Raw genomic sequence first — 24,663 nt, 5'->3', positions numbered from 1 at the left:
TCACGTCAAACATTTTTGTGCAGAGCCGAAATCCAGCATAATTAGGATCTGCCCTCTCTTGAGTCATGTATAAATATTATATAATATTATATATATATAATATAGCCAAATATTTTTTAACATGCACTTGCCAGACATTCACAAATAAGCAAACTGCTAGTGCTTGCTAATTTCATTCGTTTGTTAGGAATTGCTGCCACCAACTATCTGCGTACACCGATCACGTGATACTAGTTACCCTTCAATGTTTGCTGAACGCAGTACTTGATTTTAGATTGGTAATACAACTTATTTCAAGTAACTTTTATAGAATACATTTTAAAAGGTAGAAAAAACAATGTGTATTTAAAACCTTTCCAAAACATTCTGTGAAATTCCAGGCCTGGAAAACAGTTTTTCTAATTTCAGAACTTTTCCAAGAATGTCATGACCTTGGATGATGGACGCTGCAAAAATCAAAAATAAATACAGTTAAAAATGAATAAATGCATTTAAAAATAAGATCTAAATAAATAAATTAAAAAATAAACAAAAAATGATCATTTTAAAAATACATACAAATACATAAAAATTGATACATTTAAAAGTTAATTTAAAAAATAACTAAATAACTTTATAGGAAATAAATACAAATGTAAAAAAATTAACAATAAAAAATGAAAATGTATAATAGTTAATTTCTGCATTTATTGTTAATAGTATTTTGGTACATTTAAAGGCATTCCTTTATTTATTCTTTTTATTTTGATGACTTTCATCCTCCATACATGGAAACCCTGTAAGACTCAAAAAGAAAAAAGAAAAAACTACACAAGAAAAAATATGTTCAAAAGTCAAAGAGTTCCTTTATTACAAAGTCAGCATGTTGATGATGTTCAAAAGAAGACAGAAAGGGCAGAAAAATAGACAGAAATACAGCAAGTCTTTCATGAGGGATTCAGGTACATGCTACATAACTGCCAGACCAGAGGGGAAAAAAAAGAAACGTTAAAGCAGAGAAAAGGCTCCGAACCTTGAAATGATTTCCTTTCCTCAACATTTCTTCCTGACTTATCAACATAAACAGGAATGACTCAAAAATATATAAAACCACCTCTCCATACAAAACGAGCACACTTACAGCAGAGGAAACGCAAGCAACTGGTATTTATCAAGAGCAGTAAGTGCTGACTAAACCATTTCTGCCATTCGGGTCATTTATAATGAGCTGGTAAAAAAGGACACAGTTATTTATTCTCGGTCAGCATCCATGTAAGATATCTCGCCTGTTTCCTTCTATAAAATCTGAAATCTGGTCTCTCTTTGCTGAAACAGAAAGTGACTAGAGGAAGCTATTTAATAATTGTGAAATATGTCTAAAGCTGGGTTATCCTGAATGTCAGTCTGAGGGCGTCCTGCGGGAACAGATATTCAGTAAGAGTATCCCCCCTCTGGGATTTTTAGTAACACTGAGCCAGACCGAGCAGCAAACAGCAGGTGTCTGAGCATGAGTGGATTTTTCCCTCTGGGTTTTCATTGTCAGGAGTAATAATATCAAGTTACATGCCTCGACTTTACAGTACAAAATACTAACAAACTACCCTTTGACAGTAATGCTCACTCGGGCAGCAGAGGATATAAACTGTTATTTGTTGGTGGAAAAGAGTTTTAGAGGAAGCAGCTTTGATTCATTGATAGGCCTCCAGTAATACAAAGTAGCTCAGCGTACAGACTGAACCACACAAGAACAAGTGTACGCACATCACATGATGTCACACATCCACACAGAAATTTAAAAAGCAAGAGGTCCCACTTTTAGTGAGAAGCTCTGCTCATTCGGCATTACTGATGATACATAAGACAAAAAAACAAACCTGCACATAAAAGCAAACATTCAACATTTGGGGAATATGCTTAATTCTCTTGTGGCAGAGAATGACTGGTAGCTCTCGTATTTTTGGTTAAACAGAAAAGGCACGAGCTCTTTGAAACTCAACGATTAATTCCTATAGAACAAACAAGATGTGACATTTTATGTAGTGGAAAAACGATGTGCAGGGTGCCTAATAGCTCACCTGGTAGAGCGGACGCCCCCATGTACAAAGGCTATGTCCTTGCTGCAGCAGCCCTTTGCTGTATGTCATCCCCTCTCTCTCCCCCTGTCACACTATAGCCTCAAAAATAACCCAACAACAATTTGCAGCTTTAAGTTTCAGGACAGTTTTGGTTGTGAGATTTTTATTACTTGGATGGAAAACAGGTCCTACTTTTGGGTTGGTAAATGATAAACAGACCTGCACTTGTATGGCGCCTTTCTAGTCTTCTGACCACGCAAAGTGCTTTTACAGTATTAGTCATTCACACGCTGCTGGCCGAGGCTACTGTACATGGTGCCACCTGCTACTCGGTAACCATTTACGCACCAATGGAACAGCCATCTGTAGCAATTTTGGGTTCAGTATCTTGCCCAAGGGTGCTTGAACCACCAGTTTCCCAATAAATGGACGACCTCTACATCCAAAGCCAGGTTAGGTTAGATTTAGAGAAAAGGAGTGAGATTATTCAGGGTATAAGTATCAGAGTAAGCCGGTCAGAGGCAGAATAGGGCGAGTCATGCCTTCATCATCCTAGGAAATTACATTCACGCCTGGTTCATAGACGTATTGTTAGATCTTTATACAGGAGACCAAAATGGTGCCTATCCAGCCCAATGAAATCACTCGGCTGATGCATGGGCCCAAAAGGTTTCTACATTTGGGGTTTACTTCCACTGAATATGTGCAGTAGTGTGTCTAGTTTAGTCTTTTTCGGGGCTCGAAGAAATCTCCATAGATTAACAAATTAATGATAAATAGATTCATAATTGATCTTGTTTGCAGGCTGAGGTGTCCTGCCACTATTTTTTTAGTAATAAACATTATTATTTTAGTAGTATTAATGGATTTTGTTACACATGAAAAGAAGTTGAGCTTGTCTTTTCCCCTTGTTTTCCAGTCGTATTGCTACTAACCAATTACTAACTGTGGGCAAGAAAGCCAGTAAGCACATTTCCCAAAATGTTGAAGTATTCCTTTAATGTGTAGGCAGTGAAATAAGGGGTTATCTAACGACACAAGCCCAACTTTTCCCCAAATATATAACTATAATAAATGAATTTCAGCAAATGTTGCTTAACCAATACACCAATTTGTGGAAAGAATTAATTTCATTAGCTGAAAAAAAAAAAGCAAATCACAGCCAACAGGACAAACATCATCAGTCACTACTCACAATGATTCCATGTTTCACCTTTAACGTGTAATTCATTTTTACTGAACGGAGCAGCAAAGGATGACCATGGCGCCCCATCGACAAGGCACATTTGAGCGTAAAACTTAGCCATGTAATCATAAGGCCTTTTCAAACACAATCTGTAGTTGTTAAGATTTTAAGACAGATCGTCAAAACGATCTCTCAGAATCGTGTCAGTAATGGTTGCCTTTGCTCAAGTTATAGTTTTGAAGCCAAATCTAAATAAGAAATGCAGACTTTTTTTCCTTCATGTCAGTTAGAAATGGTGCAGCCTGCATATCGTCACTGTCCTGTGTCTCCAACATATCGATTTCTTCATGTGCTAAAAAATAAGCCCTGTTTTTAACTCTGTGACGATGCATTTTACGGATAATCCAGTGAGTTTTCAATGGTTTCCCATAAAAGGATCGTTCAGTTTATCTCAACATTGGAGATGCAACTTTTTCACTGGACAACAGAAATATATATTGCACCCATGTTTGTGTTTAACCCAGAATAGACCCATATTTTAACTAAGGTCAAAAACACTCTGTGTAATGCTGTAATCTTGACGTGAAAATATGTTCTGTTTAACGCTAAGACATCATCAAAGGGGAATTTCATTCAAAACAAACAGTGTGAAAGAACTTATCAGGCACTGAACACGAGGATTTGAACTCTGAGCCACCTGAACATGAATCCCCCCTTTCAACCCCTCTATGAGGAAATAATATCAGATATGACAAGAGCACGAGAGCAAAACAGTGCAGCGGAAATCTCACTCTGGCTGAACAATAACATTAATTATAACTAAAGGATGGGGATGAGCGAAGGGAGGGAGCGTTTGCTGGTATTTAGACCACTGAAATGAAGACAGTAATACTGACAGATTGATAAATCTTACTACCATGTAAATGCATGCACTATGAATACTTGATTAAATTATTACACTATTGCACGTTCAGTAGCACTGCATGTTTTATGAGACAGACCTGGTAATGGATGCTGAATCCTTTCTACTGTCATAAAGACGTCGACTGCATTGCACCAAAAAATGCCCGGTGTGTTTGTGTTACTGTAGGCTCAAGCAGCAAGCACTCGCTTTAAAATGACTTAAATATTAACGGACTCTGGTCTGAATTCCAGTAGATTCTTTATGCAAAAGCAGCTCAGGTTGCGTTGACTGAAGACTGAATTTAACAGTTCAACATAAAAGCAAAAATGCATGTTTTTCCTCTTATCTGTAGTGCTATTTATACATCTAGATTGTTTTGGTGCTGAGTGTTAGAGATATTGGCCTTTTGTCCAATATAGCAGAACTATATGGCACTCTGCTTTTGGTGCTCTGACAAAAAAAAACAAAAAACATCTGAAAAACTCAACAGCAATGTCCAGAAATCATGGCCTACTCAAGATAATCCACAGACCTTGTTGAGAGCAGTTTTATGTGGGAACTATTTTCTTTCTACCGATACGATTGGGGGGTGTAGTTCGTTAGAAAGAAAATAGTTGCAAAATAAAACTGCTCACAACAAGGTCCGTGGATTATCTTGAGTAAGTGATGATTTTTGGAAAAAGACATCAATATTACGTTTTGGTTTTTTTTGCTTTGAGCACCACAAGCCGAGTACCATCTAGGTCCATTATACTGGAGAGGAGGCAGACGTCTCTTCGGCTGATATCTCCAACACAATCTATGCTGATAAACGGCACTACAGGGAAGAGGAAAAATCCATTTTTTTGATTTTGCGGAGAAGTGTCCCTTTAAGACCTAACAGAATCACATCAGAAATAAGACCATAAAAAAGCCTTTAGGAAAAATAATTCACTTCATTTTACTTGCCAGATACAAACTGCAGGAGCTGACGAGCAGTATCATCACTTCATGTGTATGAGCTGAACTCAGAAGTTTGTGAAACCTACATATATTAAGTTGAGCCTGAAACTTTGCTCTTGACGTTGGAAACAGTTTGACATTTAAGTCTTAACTGGAGCTTTAATCCATTTGTGGGAGAAAAACTCCAGAAGGCCGTGAGACAGTTAAAAGCTCAGAAAAAAAGGCTTTTAAGTGGACCGTAGGTTAAGAATTTTCTATCAAAATGTCTAAATGAGCCACACTGTTCATGCCTATTCAGTCTGCTTCTGTGTATTTAGTGTTATCTCTTACCAGCTTAAAAAAGGAGTTGTGACACAAAATAATTTGGGCTGCATTCATTGATATTATGACACTTTCTTTTACCTCAATCTCCACACAACACAAAAGGTCAAGGGAAAGTTAAACAAAACAAAGATTCATATATTTTATACTTGGTCTGAGAATCGGGGTGTGTGTGGAAAAACAAAATCACATCGTAGACAGTTTCTCTCGACTTTAGAGCCCACTGCCAGGCTACAAGTAAGGTATAAAATAATTTTGTTTAAATAAATAAACTTCTTAGGATGGTTTAAAAGAAAATAAAACAGAATAAAATGAAATAACTGGGATAAAACACCCGACGCCTTGGACAAGCAGCTAATAAAAATTCCCTCCAGGAAAATAATTTCTTCAACTGATTTTTCTCTTCTTTTCACTTTTTTCTTTTTTTTTTTGCAAAAATGAAAATATAGTTTTTTCCATGTTCTTTGCAAGTGTCCATTTAAAAAAAATTATCGTACCAATGAGTCCTCTTTGAAATATATCTACAGCTGTACAATAGGTCTTGCAAGTGGATTCATGAAAAAAAAAATTGCGCATCATTTTACATAAAAAAGCCTCTTTACAGATATGGGTTAAAAAGGGTCATAATAAACAATATAAAAAGAAGATAGAAAGACAGCGCTTGCTAATGAGATTCTTGGAGATTCGTCTTCTCTTCGATGGCCTGTTTCACTATTTCAGCCAACTTCAAGCGGTCGACTTTATCGGAGAAGGATCGTCCTGCAATGAAAAAGCTTTTTTTTAAACATAAAAAAACAAAGAAAACCTACCTACCATAAATGAGTAAATGATTCATGCTTTTAACCAGAAAGCCTTCTTTTAATCTGTTATCTGTTAGTCTTTAAACACGGTGACTATTGGCAAACAGAATATATTCATTCTGTTGATGTTTGGTGGACAATTATATCTGTTTTGGTTTTCAATTATTTAATGCAGAAGAGGAATAAAGAAGACATTTGCCAGATATGGACAAATATGAAATGTTACTGACCGTCCCAGCTGAGCCCCTGCAGGCCGTCTCTCAGCAGTTTACAGTCTCTGTTGAACCTCCAGGCTTCGTACATCACTTCATTCAGCTTCTCATCCTCGTTCTCTCCTGAACAAACCAAAATATTCATGTCAAAAGCCACTCTCTTCACAGTCATGCCTCATTAGTATACAGCTAAATTAAGAGTCCATTAATGTTTACTCATTATACCTGTTAAAAACGGTTAACTGACTGAGTATTTGGGTTTGTTTTGCTCACAGCAAAGTTAAGTTACAGCCAGTCTCTGTTTTGTTTTAATCTTCAGTCGGCAAAGTGCTTCTTAGTTGAATAGAAGTGAAGTAATGTAGATATGTCGTCCGTGGCGTACTGTATCGCAGCAGGTTTTACCAGTCCTTATATGCAATATATACTATTATGTATTCAGTCAAATGCGGATTGCATGTCTGTTTTAAGTCAGAGTTATTGAAATTTCAGGATCTGTGTAGGTGTACTAACCAGCTTGTGGTAGTATACACTGTGCGATGACGTCTCGTAATTTTTCCAGCGCTACGTTGGAGTCTTCCCCTCCGTTCTCTGGGTCATGAATGAAGAAACCGTCACTGGGCTTGGGGCTGCAAACATGTACATAAAAACACATTTAAGACCAACCTTTAATATCTCATCAAACACGAGGGCCCTTAAATATAAAAGTCGACAGATAATCAGCCTGCCCAATTATTGGGGCCGATATTTGGCACTTTGCCGATTATCTATCTGTGTTTTATTATAATTATTGTCGCAAAAATTAATTCTTAAAAAGTGCAAAGAAAGTGTTGGCATGGTACTTTCACTTTACTTTGTAAAACCTCACAGAGCTATTTTTCATTGATTTTTTAAATTTAAATTTTCACTTGACTTTATTAAAAAAAAGTTGCGGGGAACTTATTGTGTATCATGTTGAAAGTCTCTGTTTTGATTATACACGTGCCAAAGGCATTAAACAAAGTTGTGCGTTGGAATCCGTTATATTCCAAATTCTAAATATTGACAAAGATTTTCATTTTTATTGTAAATGCATATCGGTTCCAAAAATCATTTATCGGTCTCATTAACTACTAATAATCTGTATTGACCCTGAAAAACCAATATCTGTGGACCCCTACTTAAAATGCAAAACAACAAAAACACAAAATGAAGAAAGTTAATACAAAGACCTGAATAAAAGCTGTCATACCCTAGTAGTTTCCGCTTCCTGAGGATTGGGTTGTTGACAGAGTTTAAGGGCTTCAGGCTGACGTTCAGATCTTGAATTCTCATGTTGGCCAGCTGCTCTGCGTGAGCCTGCTGAATACCTGCGACTACCGCCTGGAAGACGAGAGGACAGACAGTGAGAAAAGGAAAAAGAGGACACAAACATGCTGTATATTTTAATACAATAAGTAAGCTTTAACTCTTTAAGACCTGGATCTACATCGGTTTTCTTATGCTGCATTTAGACGAGCAAGCATTTAAACCTCTGAGACCTGAGAAAATCGGTTACTTCTCCTCTGAAATCACAGGAAAAAGGAATGTCTCGAAGAAATGTCTCGAATACTTAAAAAAAAAACAGTATATGGTGACAAGAAAATGACAATAATTATTTGGGTGTGATTATTAGATAATATGAACAAAAAAAACCCCGGAATTATTAACAGTTATTTTTAACACACTTGTTTTTTCTTTTCTTTCTCTGTTGCTTTTTTCAACTTATTTTCTAGTCACTTTTTTACTAATTTCTAGCACAGTTTTGGGACATTATTTTACTAAGTTGCTTGTCACCTTGTTCACATGAAATAAATCTAGCCAATCTGCTAAGGTTTCAAAGGGTTAAATAGTGGCCTCTGCTGGTTACAACACTGGTGCAATGCAAAGATTTTGCACCTTTAACTTCCCACTCACCTTATCCATCATCATCTGGGCGGAGGGCAAGACGTTGTCGAGGGCCTCGGTGCAGTTTAGCCAAGGGTGAGCCAAGACTCCTTCGATAGTCAGCCTCTCCTCTGGCTTCACCTTCAGCAGCCTGCAGGGGGCAGATGAGGAGGGAGGGAGTGCAAATTATTAACCAGAAGGATGCATGAAGAAATGTGCAGATGGATGGTATGAATGAAGACGTGAGAAAGAAGTTAGAAGAAATCTGCAGTCAGAATTGTGTCTGAGACAAGAGAAGGGGAATAAAAAAAGTCTCACTTCCGTACGATATCCTTGGCCATCTCAGAGATCTGGCTCCACTCATCTTCAGGGAATTCGAAGCTGCCCGTCATAATCTTCTTTCTCATGTCCTTCGGGATGGTGCGACTGTGGTGCTTTGAGTAGAACGGAGGATAGCCACACAGCATCACGTAGATAATCACACCGAGAGACCACAAGTCACAGCTCTGAGGAACGATGGAAAAAAAGGAAAAGAGAGATTTAAAAAACATGTTCTTGTTACGTAAAGCAGATATTCGCCGTGATATTTGGGGAAAAATACTTGCCACGGGGAGTCAAAGCAATGGTAATTTTAGAAGCTATTTCTCATTTAGTCTTTAGATGAAAATGCTTATTAGTTTAAGATGTTATTCATTTTTATCCTTCATAGTTATTGTGGATGACAACACAAGAATATGCAGTTAAGTAAACTTAAATCATTACATTTTAGTCAACTTTTAGCCATTACTTTTTGTCAAAATGTTGTTTTTGTCTTTAAATGAATTAGATAAAACTAAAATAGGCATTCTTCAATTCAGTGAAGAATGAAGATGTCGAACTCTGTCCAAATGAAAGAATAAATTATCTAAAATCCCGACTTTGTATAAAAAGTGAGCAAAAAAATGGTTGATATTGTACTTTGACCAATTATACATAAACATTTAATCAGAATGGCTATAATTTAATGGTTTGATTCTGCAAATTTTCTTGCAGAATTAGACAATTTTTATGCAACTACAAATAATGACTATACATTTACAAACCTGCATTTATCCAGCAGGGTTTTTGACAAGTTTAAAGGATGATTTGCGAGTACACACTGATCATTTGAAAAACTCCAAATTTGAGACCATAAATAACTAATTTGAAACAGTATTTGTACTCATTTTTATCTCACTGTTAAGAAGCAGAAAAAAAGTCTATCTCAGCCTTATTTTTTTCTAAATCTGCAGAATTTTAGTCAGGACGTTTAAACTCATGTCCAACAGGTTTGAGTCTCACCTTGTTATAGGTATAAGGAGTGGGTGAGGTAGGTATAATTCCAGACTTTTCCTTCTGGTGTCTTCTTTGAGCCTCAAGTACCTGAACAGAAAGAACGGCAGAAGGAATAAATCGTGGAAATAAGCTTTCAATATTGCTACATTTAAGACAAATGTGTGTTCATTTAACAGGTATTTTTGGGGTGATCTCTGTGTTTGCTTGTTGTTACCTGAGGTGCTACGTAGTAGGGAGTGAACTGAGGGGTCATCAAGTCTCCTTGATCAATTTTAGCAAATCCAAAGTCACACAACTTCACAGGTGCATCCTGTGGAGAAACATGAACGTGGAGCGAGCACAGAAACATTTCTGGCTTGAGTTTAACTTGACATTTTTTTTATACAGGACTACATTCAGGTTCCAGAGAAGATCACTGAAGGTGCTGCCAGAGTATTTGTGGATTTTGAAGTCTTGGACTGAAAATACCAGTTGGATATTTCAAATCCTCCACATTTTCTGGGCCATTTTCTACCAAATACAGCCAATACATTTTTCTTGCTACAGTCTCAAAAAGTAAAGCTGCAGCCTTAAAGTCCAGCAAACTTTATTTTTTCTTTGTAGCCAAAGCATTAGTAGTGGTACACTTTGAAAACTGCAGTATTTTTGTGTGCAGCTTCAGCTACTTACCAGAGAGTTATCCTTAAAGAGCAGGTTCTCTGGCTTCAGGTCTCGATGTGCAATATTTAGGGAGTGACAATGTTCCAAGGCTTGACTGATCTGCAGGGGAGAGACATCAGACTGAGACACTGCTCTGTTTGTGTGTGTTGGGACAAAGCAACCTTTAAACACTCTTGATTTAAGCTGATGTGTGTGTGTGTGTGTGTGTGTGTGTGTTGTCTCTTTTAACCACAAGTCTCGATTTTTACTGCCTGACGTGCTGCTTTATCTAAGCAGGGGGGCTGCTAATGACATGGGGACGCTTTACACACAAAAACATGTAAACAGACACCAGTGGACAAAGACTGGCTGACCAGAAATAATCATTTAGAAAATTACATTCCGAGGACTTACAAACAAATTTTTTTTGTTTTGTTTGCGTGTGTTTTCGTTTACCTGTTTAGTGACCTGACTGGCCATCTTTTCAGTAAAGTGCCTGTGCTGACTGATTCTGTGGAACAGCTCGCCACCCTCCATCATCTCCATAACGATCAGGAGCCTCGCTCTGTAAGAAACGAGAGAGGGGGTGCGGATATGTCAGAGGAAAGAGCCAAATGCGGGAGACTGATATGTAGTTTAAATAAAATGCATGTGATTTCACACCTAAAAATTCTCACACAAAGAGCTCATTACCTCGGGCTGGACTCATGCGGGAACTGGACACTGTTGGCGTAAACCTCCAGGATTTGCACAATGTTTGGATGGTTGGCGCACATCATATGCAGACGCACCTGCATGGAGAATCAAACAGTGCGTGCAATTGCATTCACTTAAATGTGTTGAAGTCACTGGGACCCATGTAACACTGGATGTTTGTTTGTAGCTTTGCCATATGCTAGAGATAGCTTATAGACAGACAAGTTCAATGTGTGGTTAATAGGTTTATTATTTATGTTGTAAAATTGCTTTGAGTGGTAAAATGGCAATAAAACTAAAGAGCTAAAACAGAAAATGAAATGAAAGTCAGTGCCAAAGAGCTGGGAAATAAAACTAAAGATTTGTACCGCATTGTGTAATGTACACGTACATGTAATGAACACCTGCAAAAACAAGAACTGCTGCAGAAAAAGGTTTTACCTTCGTCGAAACATGTTTTTCATTGAATGAATCTGCATTTTAAGCTGTTAAATAACAGATTCTAGAAATAAAACAGCAATTTATGTACCTAAGACTAAACAAAAAGGCAATTTTGCAAGACCCAGAGTGTTACCAAACATGTGAACTGAGCTGATCATTATCTTGCACGCAAACAATAACTCATCTTCCAAACACAGCATGTATCAAGGTACACCCTCGATAACAAAACATGATGAAAGTGCCTGAAGAATAGATTGTTCAGTGGTAATAATCGGTGTGTATTTGCATCTCCGTGACAGCTTTCACAGTTCAGCAGCTCGTGTGTGAGGCGAGTCTGTGCTGCTTGTTTTGACTGCATGTCTCGCTGCTTAGCTGCCGTATAAGCTGCTTGATCAAAACAGAAGGCTGCTAATGACATGGAGGGGCTGCTAGACACAGTGTTCACTGCAGGAGGACATTGTTACGGACAAAGACGCCCCACACAAACCCACAGAGGACGCCCCAGGAGACAAATTGAGGGGGAAGGAAAAACAGGAATTAATAGAGACTGATAACAAACAGGCAGACAGACAGAACAAAGCATATTGATACAGCCACAGACAGCAAACAACAGGCATTCATCAAAACCGCCACAGTCTTTGCTCTAACCTCATTCCTGGCCTTGGGGCGATCAATGAGGATCTTCAGGGCCAAGCGTTCCTGAGATGACTTCTTCACACAAACTCTAAACAGGAAGAAAACAAGAGTAAACAAACAACTTGTGATCACCTGATCTGCTTCACAGATGTGATCATGTATGCAGAGATCAATCATCTAGTATCTGTAGTCTTTTCTTTATTTTCTGGTATTTCTGTTCCCAAATTCTTGTCTGTAAAATGTAATCACAGTGTATAAAACACACATTTGAATACCATTCCTCTTTGCATGATAAAGAAACACGATCATTATCAAGTTGAGTCACAATAGTATTTAGCCACAAACCACAAATTTGTCTTCGAGGACAGCAAACGTTCAATAAAATTCCAGAGTCTCCACAAATGCAAAACTCAGCTGGTACTAATGTGTGGCCTAATAAAGTCCAAGAGCTTTTTGTTATTACTCTGCTTTTCCCTCGACCAATGTTAGTCACTTTGACTACCAATAAAAAGGCAAGTTTTAATTGTTTATAGTTTATTTGTGATTCTATTGGTTCTTTTCTTTAGTAGTACATGCATGCAGCCAGACCTTCTGTTGTTGTTGTTGTTGTTATTAATTTATTTAGCTTTCAATTACATTTTTTTATTTCTCTTTTGTTTGTTTCTCTTCACAAAACATACAATTGGTGTTGCTGTCGCCTGTATGAATGATTTTGCAACATACACTTTTTATTTTATGTCTCTCACTTTGTTGTTAAAAACAGAAAAAGAAAATTTTGATTCCAAATGAAATTGAAAGTGGAAAAATGTATTCACGTCAGTAATTTTGATTGACTAATTAGGTGAACTGCAGATCATCAATTCTAACCAATCAGGTGAGACTCCCAGCATTCCTCGCTGGCTGGTCGGCCATGTTGCTACCTAGCTTCACAGGTATTCCCCCGCCATACCCGGGCTCTGCGTTGTCCTTGAACGTCTTTTTGGAGTTTAAACTCTGTGCTGTCCCGACTGGAGGTTCAGACACCTGAATTGTTCAGCGGTGAGTAAAGAAAAGTCCGCTAGCTGTTGATATGAGCATGTAGAAAAGTGGGGAGCGGCTAGCTAAGCTAGCGTTAGCCTCGATGCTAACGGCTGCAATGTAAAACTGTTTCTGTTAAAACTCCATAGACTTCTTATACAGAGGCTGCGCTGGCTGTTAGCCTGTTGCTATGATACTCAGCGCTTAGCAGGTCTGCCGTGTAAACAAATAAAGGTAGACGTAAAAATGATGGGTTTTCTGAATAAAAATCAACTTGGCTTTTACCTTATACCCCTTTGTATACCCAAAAAAGTCAAAGAAGTTCATTTATATATGCCAATGGTGAAACTCCACAAGCCTATGCTAATTGCATTAGCATTTAGGGTGTGGGGAAAAACGTGGTTATCAAGCCATGATTTTGTCATGTGTGAGTACAAAATGTGATACAGTGAAAGTTAAATGTGGCTTTGTTAATGTCACAGTGTGTATTTAAATTACTGAGAATGACTTTAATGCAAGTTTTGATGGATGTTCATTCATTTTATTTTAGTATTACACTCATGAGTTTAGTTCTCCCACACAAACAGTTTACAATATAATCATGGCAGTAAAATGTGCCTTATAGAGGAAAGTAGGAAAATGCTTAATTGTAAATTGATGAGGATTACCTCCAACCTTAAAACATTGTGATTTATTTTGTAAATACTGTTATATATGTTACATTATGAGCATTAAGAGTAATTTTAAAATGTATTTGAGTCTGAGAAACAATATTTTTTTGTACAACAGAGCAAATTGGAAATTGAAACAAAGGTTATACTGATACTTGGTGATGTTTCATGCTAAGTGCTCAATGTGAGGTGTAGCCTAAATTGATACTGATGTGTAGGTGTAACTTTCCATGGATTTGTGACCTGTCTGTAGGTCATGTTGAGGTAAAAGGCGGGTTTTTGGACCGATCCAGCACCCAGTGAAGAGAGCACCCATTGAACAACAGAGATTCCTGAGGTTCCAGTTAACAAGATGGTGATCCAATCTACGAGATCTTGAGACTGATTGTAAAGACTGTTTCCTCTAAGGATTGACTTCCTTCGCCAATTCACGATGCGGTAGGACACTCCAAAGACACACACACACCTGGGATGGGCCCCAATGAACGATCCAATGACTTAACACAAAAGGACTGGAATCAGACATTTTAAAGGGAGGCGTGTTTCAAGTGCACTCTATTTTATTTTAGTTGTTACTTTTTATTGGAAAAAAATGTGTATGGTACACTTAACCTGCAGGGGCTTTAGTCATTACATGCCTACTTTTCAAATGTATCCCTGTTGTGCCTCTTTACTGATAATCAGACCTCTGGCTCCAGGCATCCTGGTCTTCTGATCTTGGTCCACTTTAACACACTGTATTTATGTAACAAGGGTTACAATAGCCTCATACAAAATGTCTCTCAGTCTAAACTTGTGATCCACTAGAGGTGTGTATCCATGAATTTATCTGCAGGGACTCTGCCCTCCATCTGTATTTTCTTCTAATGTCATTCTGAACAGGATGTTAATGGGTGTGTGGTCCCCAGCCAAAAACAGCGCGCAGGTGAGCTCAGGACTTTTATAAAAAGGTAGCTACCGCCAGGTTGTAGCAGCATGCATCCAAAAGTAAGTTTGTTAAAAAAAAAAAAACCCACAAATATTGCAAGGCACACGCTGAGTGGACAAACATTGTTACAAAAAGACAGGGGGGTCGGGGTCTGGGCCGGCTTTTTCTTTTTTTGAAAAAGCCGGCCCAGCTGGTGAGCACTGATGGAGAGGATAGGGATTAAGAGCAACGTTAAGTTTGCCTGTTTTTTGTCTGCGACAGGCAGGTAACTAGCTTAGTTAGCTAAAGTATCAACTTTTCCATGGCAAAAAAAAGTAATTTTCCAACAATAGTAGCTTGCAGTGTCCATGTGTGCAGCATAGGGAGGAGGGCGAAGATTGAATGAACAATAACAATCGCTTTTATCATTTAATTTGAATTTTTGGTTCAGGATGATTTTTTAAAATGCAAATTTAGATTTTCTCCTCCACTACTCCCTTTGGGCTTCCGTAGTCACAGTGGGCTTGCACCTTCCTCCCGTGCTTCCCTCTCAGAGATACACACACACGCGACAATATGACAGCAAGCGTGAATGGCAATGGAGAGTACGTTCCCAAAACAGACACAGTCTCGTCAGTCGTTTGGAGCTGGTTCGGTTTTTCAGTGTCAGATCTAATTTTATTGCTAAACTAAAAGCAAAACTCATTTTGAGCAATTTCTTTGTCATTTGTAGTTTGTTTTAAAGAAGGACAAACATTTATTAATATTTTAAAAAAATAATTAAAATAATAAATCAGGTTTGGTGTAAAAAAAAATATTTTTTTTAATTATTATTTTTAGGCCATATTACCCAGCCCTACTGACAATCCCTGTATAACATACCTTTAATTAGCTTTCACATTAATTGCCAATTTCCATGTGCTTGAGTGTGGCTCCATTAAAGTGTCGGTATTATGTGCTGCACAATTAAATTTGGCCTGATAGAAACAAGACTGAAGTTGGGAACAGTATTTTGTCGACATCACAGTCTGTGGACAGACATACTAATCTTGTCTACATCTTTGTAATGAGAGTAGAACCAAATAAAGCCTGAGTCTGTCATATATGTTTTCATATATTCACATAAAAAAATCTGAATATCTTCTGGCAATAGTTGTATTGAAACTATTTTTCAGGATTACAACAGCAGAACACGGACAAAATATGGACCGTACAGATATATGATTTATTTTCTGAAAAGCCTGTGAACTCGTTTCTCACTCCTCTATGCAGCATAGACTCAAATATTCACTTAAAACAGCAACCTCTGGCCCTTAAACTCAGATTACACTATTAAAGCATTACTGCGAGAAACATTCTGCTTCGGCCAAAGTTCACTTCGCTGCAAAGGAATACCTGCGTAATGAATCACAGAGCCAGACAGAGGGGGGCTGGTACGGTAAAAGACCTGAACGTGTTGTGAGACAGAAAGAGGTTAACAGGAGAATCAGAAAAAAAATGTGCATATGCCTTGAGTATCCATGAATCAGAGTGAAGTACAGAGTTACAAAACAAAAGACAGGCTGAGTAAGAGTTGCCCAAAAAGAACCAGAGAGCAGCATGAATCATCTGAATTTCAGAGTGTGTTTACATAGAGGGCTGATGAGTCAGTTTCTCAGTATTTTGTCACTTGAGGCCAAAACTACACATGTCAGGAAATAACAGGCTGAGCCAGATATGATGCCATGATAGCTTCAAAGTGCAGAATAGGCAGGGGGAATCAGTGACACACATTGATATATTACAGCCAGCCTCGAGCTGGAATCAGCAGGGCAGCAGAGAAGAAACTGCTCATAGTATAAACAGACGTAGAGAGCTGTTTGCCTCTTCGTATCGTTCTGCAGTAACTGAATAAATCTAAAGGCAAGCAGAAGTTATTGCTATAAAGAGATTACACCAGTGTTATCTAAGGTGACGAGGGCCGAGGTCAGCATGGCACGGACAGTTTAAGTTGGCTAATGTTTCAATAAAAGACAAGTGACGTCTGGATTTTCTCCACATAACAGACTAAAGTCCCATTGCAAAGCCTGATGACGACTTTAATCTGTGCTTTAGATTCACTTTGAGACATAAATATTGTTTCTTAAAGTGAAAGGTTCAATCTTTTTCTTTTTTTTTTTTAATTCTCTTTTTATTGTGTTCTGACAAGATCCAAATAGATAGTCTCATAGGGCTTAGTAGCCTTATCTCTCCAAGCCTTCTGTAAATCACAGATACAATCAGAGATGCTAAAGAAGTGAATGCAAGTAAAAAATACAGAAGTCAAAAAGGACCAATAAAGCAAATGTAAGTACAGATGTGAATCTAGAAAATCAAATTTTGAAAAAAGGGGAAAATGAACTTCATAAATAGAACCAGAACAGTGGGGTTTGTCTTCATGATACTTTAGTCAATTTAGAAAGAAAGGATCTGAAAACCATAAAAATAAATAAATTAAAATAAAAACAAAAATAAATGAACTCTAAATAGTGTACAGGTGTCAGTACTTCATCCAATTTTCCCATCTTTTTAAGAACTTGTCCTGTTGCAGTCTAATAGCAAAAGTAACTCTTTTCATCTTGAAGAAAGATGTCAATCCAGTCATCCACTGTAGATTTTGCTGTTTTTTTAACCACTTTCTAGTTAGGGCTTTTCTGCTGGCAGCGCTTAGGATCCTAAATAGATATCTCTCATCAAAGGTCACATTGTCCATATGCAGGGCGCCCAAATATAGGGTCTCTAGTTCAAATGGATTGTCCAGCTGGAAAACTTGTTGCAGAACTTTGTGAACCTCCTGCCAGAAAGGAATTAATAATGGGCACGACCAGAATATGCGATAATGATGAGCATCTGAGAACGCACATCGTCTCCAGCAGTTGGTACATTTGGGATAGTGACTCTTTTGATCCGAGGTAATGAAAAAACTAATTAGGTTTTTCCAACAAAACTCTCTCCTTAATATTGGACTTGAAGTTTGCCATTGTAGTTCACTAAACTTCTCCCATTCCTCTTCAGTTTTACTGAGGTTTCCCTCCTTTTCCCATTTTTTATACACAATAAATTACAGTTTCTTTGTTGCAAACCTATATAAAGGTATTTTGGTATATTGGTTTGAGTTCATAACATAAGCCCCTATGAAAACTTTTAATAAATATTGTCCTGATACTTTTGTTTATTTACCTTTAATAATTTATCAGCATGATGCCAAACTTGGAGAAATATATAAAAGTTTCTGTTATTCAAATCATGCTGCGCCTTCAGATTTTGAAAACTCATCACGGCATACACTGAAAGATTATATAATGGTTTGCGTATTTTTTGTTAGGTAGGACTTTATTAAGGTAGTTCAAATACTTTTGCCTTTACCCCCCAATCACAGCAGTACAGTGATCAGCATCTATGGCGGTTCACCTGCCGATTCGCCAAACTAAGGCAAAAAAACATCTGCTTTAAGTAATACACTGACTATAGGCCAATTCCTAATATAACCCCACTTTAACAAATCCAAGCTATCCCTTTAATCGGTGAAACCTAAAAAGGTGCAGAAGTCATTGCTGCTTTTTGTTAGTATTCCAGAAATGTGTGTTTGAGTGGAAGATATTTGAGAGAAGAATGCAGAGAGGAATGCAAATATAAAAGAAAACTGCTGAGTTTTATCAATGATTTCCCCCATGCATCCACAAAAATCCACTACTGAGTGCAGCTTCTCAAAAGGTTAGCTGCTTTGCATAAAATTTCATCAATATCATGTGGACTCAAACATGACTAAGCTGAGGGAAAAGACAAAAATACACAGGCTTTCAAAAACAGGCTAAAATTCTGACATTCAAGGTTGTGAGGGACAAAAGTTTGGGGTTGGATTCAAGCCCAGGATGCTGCAGATACACAGGCTGTATCCGAGGCAAATGAGCCCCCACCAACTACAGCAGAAATGGTACTGGTGCCAGACATCTCCATATTAAGCCTCGACCTGCGCCGGTGTTACACACTAGTGGTTGGTCCAGTCTGTTAAAGCCCTGTCGAGTGACAAGCATCTGGCCCCTTCGTGTTCTCAATAAGTGTTAATGTGTCAAGGATAAAGTCAAACTGTGCTGGTGAAATGGTGCCACAGTCAACACGATGTAATAAAACCACAGGAGACATAACATGTAGGAAGAATTTTTGGCAGCAGTCGCAAAGTTTGTACATTCGACAGCCCAGTTTGCAAATAATCTACGTCTGCTCTGACATTGTGCTTGAGTCCAACAGTTGGAGGGCCACAAACAGTGGCTGCAACAATCCCACCATTACTCTACAGCAGTGGTTCCAAACCGCTCGAGTCATGGGCTCCAGATTTCTCCTTAGTCATTAGTTCAAGGTCCACACATTAAAAATAACCACATTATCAGTTTTTTTTCACAAAATGTAAACAACACGTTGGCTCAGAACACAAAAAAATTAAACATTGTGTAAATAAACAGCACTTCAAAATAAAAGATCTGTGCCAGAAATTGACTTGTACTTAAAGTGTGTGTTTGACAAACTTGACACGCTCAAAAGTCACTTTCAGTCCATTTAAAATGGACCTGTGACCCAGTGTGGACCGCAACCCACCAGTTGGGAACCACTGCTCACAGCATCATTTATAAAATTGTTTTTGTCATACACTAAGGGCTGGGCAATATACCAATATTTATCTCTTTCTATTACCCTTGTGGAATATTTACAGTATTCACACACAAAGAAGTCTAGAAAGCCATCTCAACTGACGCTGGCTGTGCTCTCACAGCTGGGCTTAACCCAGCATATCAGAGTTCTCCCAGTAGGATTTCTGCATTCCTAAACAATGCCAGTCAAACCCAAACACCAAAAACAATTTCACAATTTCCCAACCACAAACAGATACCATGATGATATTTTCTGGTTATACAAAACTGCATGTCCTGGTCCTAGTTTAAAAAACAAATTGTTCCAAGTTCCATCACTGCAACACTGACCCAGCAGCACGAGTTCGAAACCGATCTGATGCAGCACAAACACAGTAGGAAATATCATGTTTGGAGACTGGAGAAAAGTACTGTTTTAAGCACTCTCTTTCACACACACTCACCTGACAGGTCCACTGATGCCGGCTCCCAACTTCTGTGTCCAGTTTATGTTGTACTCGTCTAGAATGGATGTCTCCTGTCGCGAAGAGAAACCCCACCAAACAGTATATCAGATGAAAAAAAGAGAGGAAACTTTTGTGCAGAAATGGTGAGTTGTATTCTTCACAGTTAGCACAGTTTATATCATGCAGTTAACTCAACAGCCCACTGCCACCCACCCCCATCACAAAGCAAAAGAATTAAAGACTATTCCCAAATCATCGTCAGTACCTGGAGTACGAACTAAAACTAAAGACTTTTCAGCTGATTCTTAAACAAAACTCAAAAGACACAAAAGGAGTTTGTAAGAGTTTCAGAGTGCTGTTCTGTTGTTCCCCATTGTGTTAGCTCAGAGGTGAATAATAGCTATCTTATCCATTATCATTCTGTTTAGTTTCACCACAGTGCTTATCCTTAATGCAGATTATCCTTGGGGAAAAGGGACAGCCTGGCTGCTATAAAACACAGATGTCCGGACAGGTTTAGCCACTGCTGCCTGTAAAAGGATTAACAAAAAAAGATGGGACGCTCACCCAGAGGGAGGGAAGCTCTGAGAGAAAATATTTGCACTAGGCACAAGAAAAATATTGGAATGAAGTTCTTAAAATCAGACATGCTGGATTTAAATACTTTTTTGGCCTGTATTTAATGCTTGTGTGTTGTTTTTGTGCTGTATTTATGTAAAGAATGAACCATAAATGAACTATAGAGCCACTACTAAGTCCCCTCTTTAAGCCTCCTTTGAATTTTTAAACAGAACCAAATGACAGCGGCATCATTCCACTTCAGTGTGTGATTATACACTGCATCCTGACATCCCACAATCAAAAGAGGCATGATGGGCGTCACATGTAACACAACAGTGTCGGCCTTTAGTGTGACATATAACATATGTGTTGGTAGTGCTTTCTAAACAACAACTCTACATAGGGCCAGTTCTGTTTTCAGCCAATGCCAATGCTGCACAGAGAAAATGTTGGCAAAAACAGATTTTTTTAAAAGTGAAACTGCTTTATTCAGTGATTTTACCACTTTAAATCACTTGGTTTGTTTGTTTTGGAGGGAAAGAGACCTCTGCTGATAATTTGGCTCACATTAAAATCCTGCTGAAAAACAAACACTGAACAAATTCTAACTGGGAGAAGTTTCAGCTGACTGCAATCTTCGGTCCTCACTCCTGGATGCATCTAAAACGACCTAAATTTTACACACTGGACCTTTAAGATCAGAAAGTTATTAAATTAGCCAAGACCTTTTCCTTCTTTCCTGAGAAAATATTGGTCTTAGCCAGCACCATGCAGTTAATCGTGTCCCGCTGCCAACAGGCACCATATTTCTCCTCCCTATCACTGTCCTGGCCAGTCCAACCTGCTCTTTGTGAACACAAAGAGACTGATGATAATCAGGATTCATGATGATTACGCAACATAAGACGAGGGGCGCCTCAGCCCCATGGGTCTGCTGCACCATAAACTGACTTCTTAGAAAGACTTCACTGTGCCAAACATTGGTGATCCTAAACAATGGGTCTAAAAAAGCTGATGACTAAACATTTCATTTGGAGTGTGCCAGAGTCTTGATACCAGAGAGAATTGTTAAGCACAAAGATATCTAGCTTACTAACGAATGTTTCTTCATGATATCAGCCCCAGTGTATGTTCCAGTTCACAGTGCTGTCGCCCCAGTTAACCCAGCATTGGGTACATTCTGACCCCACTGTGAAAGCAGGGGCCCTGGGCCACTTGAGATCACATTTTACTGCTAGCATAGATGCCCGGGCAGTGACACATTGAGGGGAGCAGGTCTGGAACAAATCCCAGAGCCAGGGTGTATGGAAATACTGCGGGTAAGAGCATGACCATCCCAGATAGATACAAGCTCTTCAGTAGTGTTTAACAAGGGTAAAACTTTCCATAACACATTGTGCATGAGTCACATTTCTACTATTCGCAAGCTGCACAAAACACCTGCACAGTAAATGGATGCCGTCCCAATTTGACAGCTCAAACAAGATTGAAGTGTGCTTTAAAGTGCAGTCTTCATTGTTGCCATTATTACAGCAAAGCCCAAAGAAGGACCACTGAAAATTAAGTTAAACACCAACCCAAATATTTTTTTAAAAATTAGGTGTGTAAAGCCAGCTTCAAGTTGTCATTCTGTGATAATCTCCATTTTTTAAATTTCAAGTATTTATTTAGCTTATGGCATGGAGCACAAACTTTACACACGAAAATAACAGAGCAATGACACATGGCGTGGCTAAGGTACAACTAATAACTAACTAGGTCTGATGTTAAAATTACCTTGATGAACTTGTCTGCGTTGTTATCCTCCGACATGGTGCAGTGATCTGGACAGATGAGGTCTGTCTCGCCAGTCTCAGATAGTTTACAGTAGACACAAGGCTTTTTTTTCTCTGACCTTCACAAAGTTTTGCAACCCTGGGCTGGACCAAGGCTTGTTATATTATTACTGATGACAGATCAAGGCCATTGGAGCAAAATGATATTCGGCCGCCGATCAGCCAAAGCTGAGTTTCCTTCACTTGGAGTCCTGACGCCCAGCAGCCGGTACGATGCAGAGTTATCTCAGGCCAGCAGGGCTCACAACCTCGGGGTCGCTCTTCCAGTCGTCTTAAAGCCACTGCGGAGACCATGTAGAGCGCCAGAGTCCGAGCAAGGTGACCAGAAAAGCCGACAAGTCCGATCTGGACGAGCCCACCACTTTTGGAGGCGCACTGAGCATGAGACGTGTATTTTTAGCCGGCGCAATGAGAGCAGAGCTCTGCTAACACTGCGGGGACTGCTCGCTCGCTAGCAAGAAAGCGAGAGCCTCTCCATCCCGCGGTCAGGGCAGATTGTAACACAGCAAAGGCGATCGTGAAATTTAAAGTAACGTGATGTGAAAATCGCCGATACTGTCCCAGATGAGCGCTGGGTTGATCTGACACGACGAGCACACCGTGTTCCCAGCAGCACTGTTATGTCGTCGAGCTGAACCTGCTAACGCGCTTAGCCTGTTAGCTCAGGCGGCAAGTTCGTTCTCCAGCTCTACTCAAACCCACGGATGATAACATTCTCGCGCAAGACGGCGTAATAAAAATCAGCGACCGTAGGAAACAGTGTCACCGTTTCACTGATGGCGATCGTGTGTGAATAATGTTTCAGATGTGACCAAGGAGATAAAAACATCTCCGGACTATTTTGCTAATCCCATAGCTGTTTGTCAGAGGGAATACACAACCCAGAGTCGGCACTACGCAATAGAGGTCCGAGCTGAACGCCTGATCAAAATCAGCGACATGCTGTGGAAAATTTCAACAACATATGACTTAGTGTTGTTTTTCTGTCGATAAATGTTTGTTTTTTATAAGTATTACGCGTGTATTTATAAATGCATTATGAAAAGTGAGCTGTTTTGAACTTTGACCAAATGCGTTTGGAAATGGCCAGACACTGGTGGGTCCTAGTAAGGTCCCAGTTTTCTTTTTAACAGCAAACTTTATTAACAATTTGTTTTTTGCACAAACAATAAGGCAAGCTTGGTTTTAATTTTATTTTTCATTTACAGAGCAGAGTGTAACAAAAATCCAGTCATAAGTTTACAGACAAAAATATAACAATAACAAAAAAGTAAGTAAATAAAGTAAATTTATATATATTTAAATAAAAGTGTTCCGGTTGCCTTTTTGTTAGTTGAATTAGTGAGTAGTTTTACAATTTTCAATATCCCTCAAAAAACAGCAGCAATATTAGTTTTTAATTGCTAAACTCACATTTATGTTTGAGGTACTTTGCTGAAATCATTACCAAATCAATTATATTAAAAAAAAAAAAAAAATTCCTTTCTTGCATAGTTAAGCAAGCCAAATAGCCTACCACAATTTTACCAAAAGATTGTTAAGTCTTTATATATATATATGTGTGTGTGTGTGTGTGTATGTGTATGTATGTCCTCCTATCCTAGAATTTCTTGGTGTGAGAACAATGCCAAAAAAGGTAATTGGGTATTTATGAGGACAAATCGATTCCAATATGCAGTGACTTGTGAAATAGAATAGAGTTAATATTTTGTTGAAAAAGGGCATTATTATTGTTTTGGAGACATGGCAAGAAACAATTTTTTTTTTCAGTTGGGGAGTCAGCCGTATTGGGGAAAGGAAACAAGTTTGAAATGCAGCATTTAAATATTGTTGCATACCACATTCAAATAAAATTAGAATAAATTCTAAAAAAAAAGAAAATTATATTTTGAACAGAAGTTTTCAAAAGAGAGAACATTGCCCGTGTCATCTAAAAAAGACCAGATATTATTCTCTATTTATTCCTCATAATACATGGATTTTTCCCTGTGCACAACTCATCTGTTGTTCCAGAAAAAACATCTTATATGGTGTAAAGAAGTTGTGATTAAAAGTCATTTCCAGTCCCATGTACCTGCCAGTGAAATTGTGAGAAACTGACTTGAAGTCATATGCAAGACAAACACCATGACATCCATTAAGAACACTTACACCTGAAATCTACAATATATCGCAACAGTCCTGCAATAAATTCCATCTTCATCCATTTCATAATCAGTTTTTGTTAACATTGAGTGAGAGATATATATGGTAACCCATTTTTAAGCTCTAGTTGGTGGCATTTTGTGGAAAATCTTTATTCTGAGAAGTGTTTCTATCATTTTGTTCAACCCCTTTTGTCCACATGATGGGGACAAAATATGCATGCAGTAATTTGTCCCATGGAATCCCATCTGAGTTTGTCAATTCTAAAATACAAAAACTCAAATGTAGGTATTTTACTGTGAGTTTCATGTTAATACAAATACTGACTGAAAGCATGAATCAATGTTTTGAGTGGAAAACAAACTCTTAG

At 38.3% G+C, this 24,663-nt stretch overlaps 2 protein-coding genes across 2 annotated transcripts in view; one reads left to right on the top strand and one right to left on the bottom strand.

The window, feature by feature from the left end:
- Positions 1-825: 825 nt before the first annotated feature.
- mapkapk5 (MAPK activated protein kinase 5) lies at positions 826-23,053 on the bottom strand. The gene is made up of 14 exons (XM_042487713.2): positions 22,090-23,053; positions 19,750-19,823; positions 12,060-12,135; positions 10,968-11,065; positions 10,731-10,839; positions 10,305-10,394; positions 9,850-9,945; positions 9,642-9,722; positions 8,640-8,827; positions 8,352-8,472; positions 7,648-7,778; positions 6,930-7,045; positions 6,438-6,542; positions 826-6,166 (listed from the first exon to the last, which is right to left on the bottom strand). The coding sequence occupies exons 1-14, from the start codon at positions 22,123-22,125 to the stop codon at positions 6,072-6,074; spliced, it is 1,416 nt and encodes a 471-aa protein (XP_042343647.1). The 5' UTR covers positions 22,126-23,053; the 3' UTR covers positions 826-6,071.
- atxn2 (ataxin 2) overlaps positions 12,932-24,663 on the top strand; it is a 44,565-nt gene continuing 32,833 nt past the window's right edge. The window contains exons 1-2 of the mRNA XM_088076602.1: positions 12,932-13,085; positions 13,989-14,173. Of these exons, the coding sequence (XP_087932728.1) occupies positions 14,169-14,173 (5 nt within the window). The 5' untranslated portion in view covers positions 12,932-13,085; positions 13,989-14,168. The remainder of the gene's footprint in view (positions 13,086-13,988; positions 14,174-24,663) is intronic.

Source organism: Plectropomus leopardus, chromosome 4, assembly GCF_026936395.1.
Source record: "Plectropomus leopardus strain MGB_pleo_1.0 chromosome 4, ASM2693639v1, whole genome shotgun sequence".
Classification (NCBI taxonomy): Eukaryota; Metazoa; Chordata; class Actinopteri; order Perciformes; family Serranidae; genus Plectropomus; species Plectropomus leopardus.
Note: the sequence above shows the minus strand (reverse complement) of the source record. Positions and strands in the feature narration are given on the sequence as shown.

Coding starts and splice junctions, on each gene's coding strand:
- mapkapk5 (XM_042487713.2), bottom strand. CDS start 22,125: ATGTCGGAGGATAACAACGCAGACAAGTTCATCAAG. Junction 10,840..10,967: donor CCGCATGAGTCCAGCCCGAG/GTAATGAGCTCT, acceptor CGTTTCTTACAG/AGCGAGGCTCCTGATCGTTA. Junction 8,828..9,641: donor CTCCTTATACCTATAACAAG/GTGAGACTCAAA, acceptor ATCGTTCCTCAG/AGCTGTGACTTGTGGTCTCT.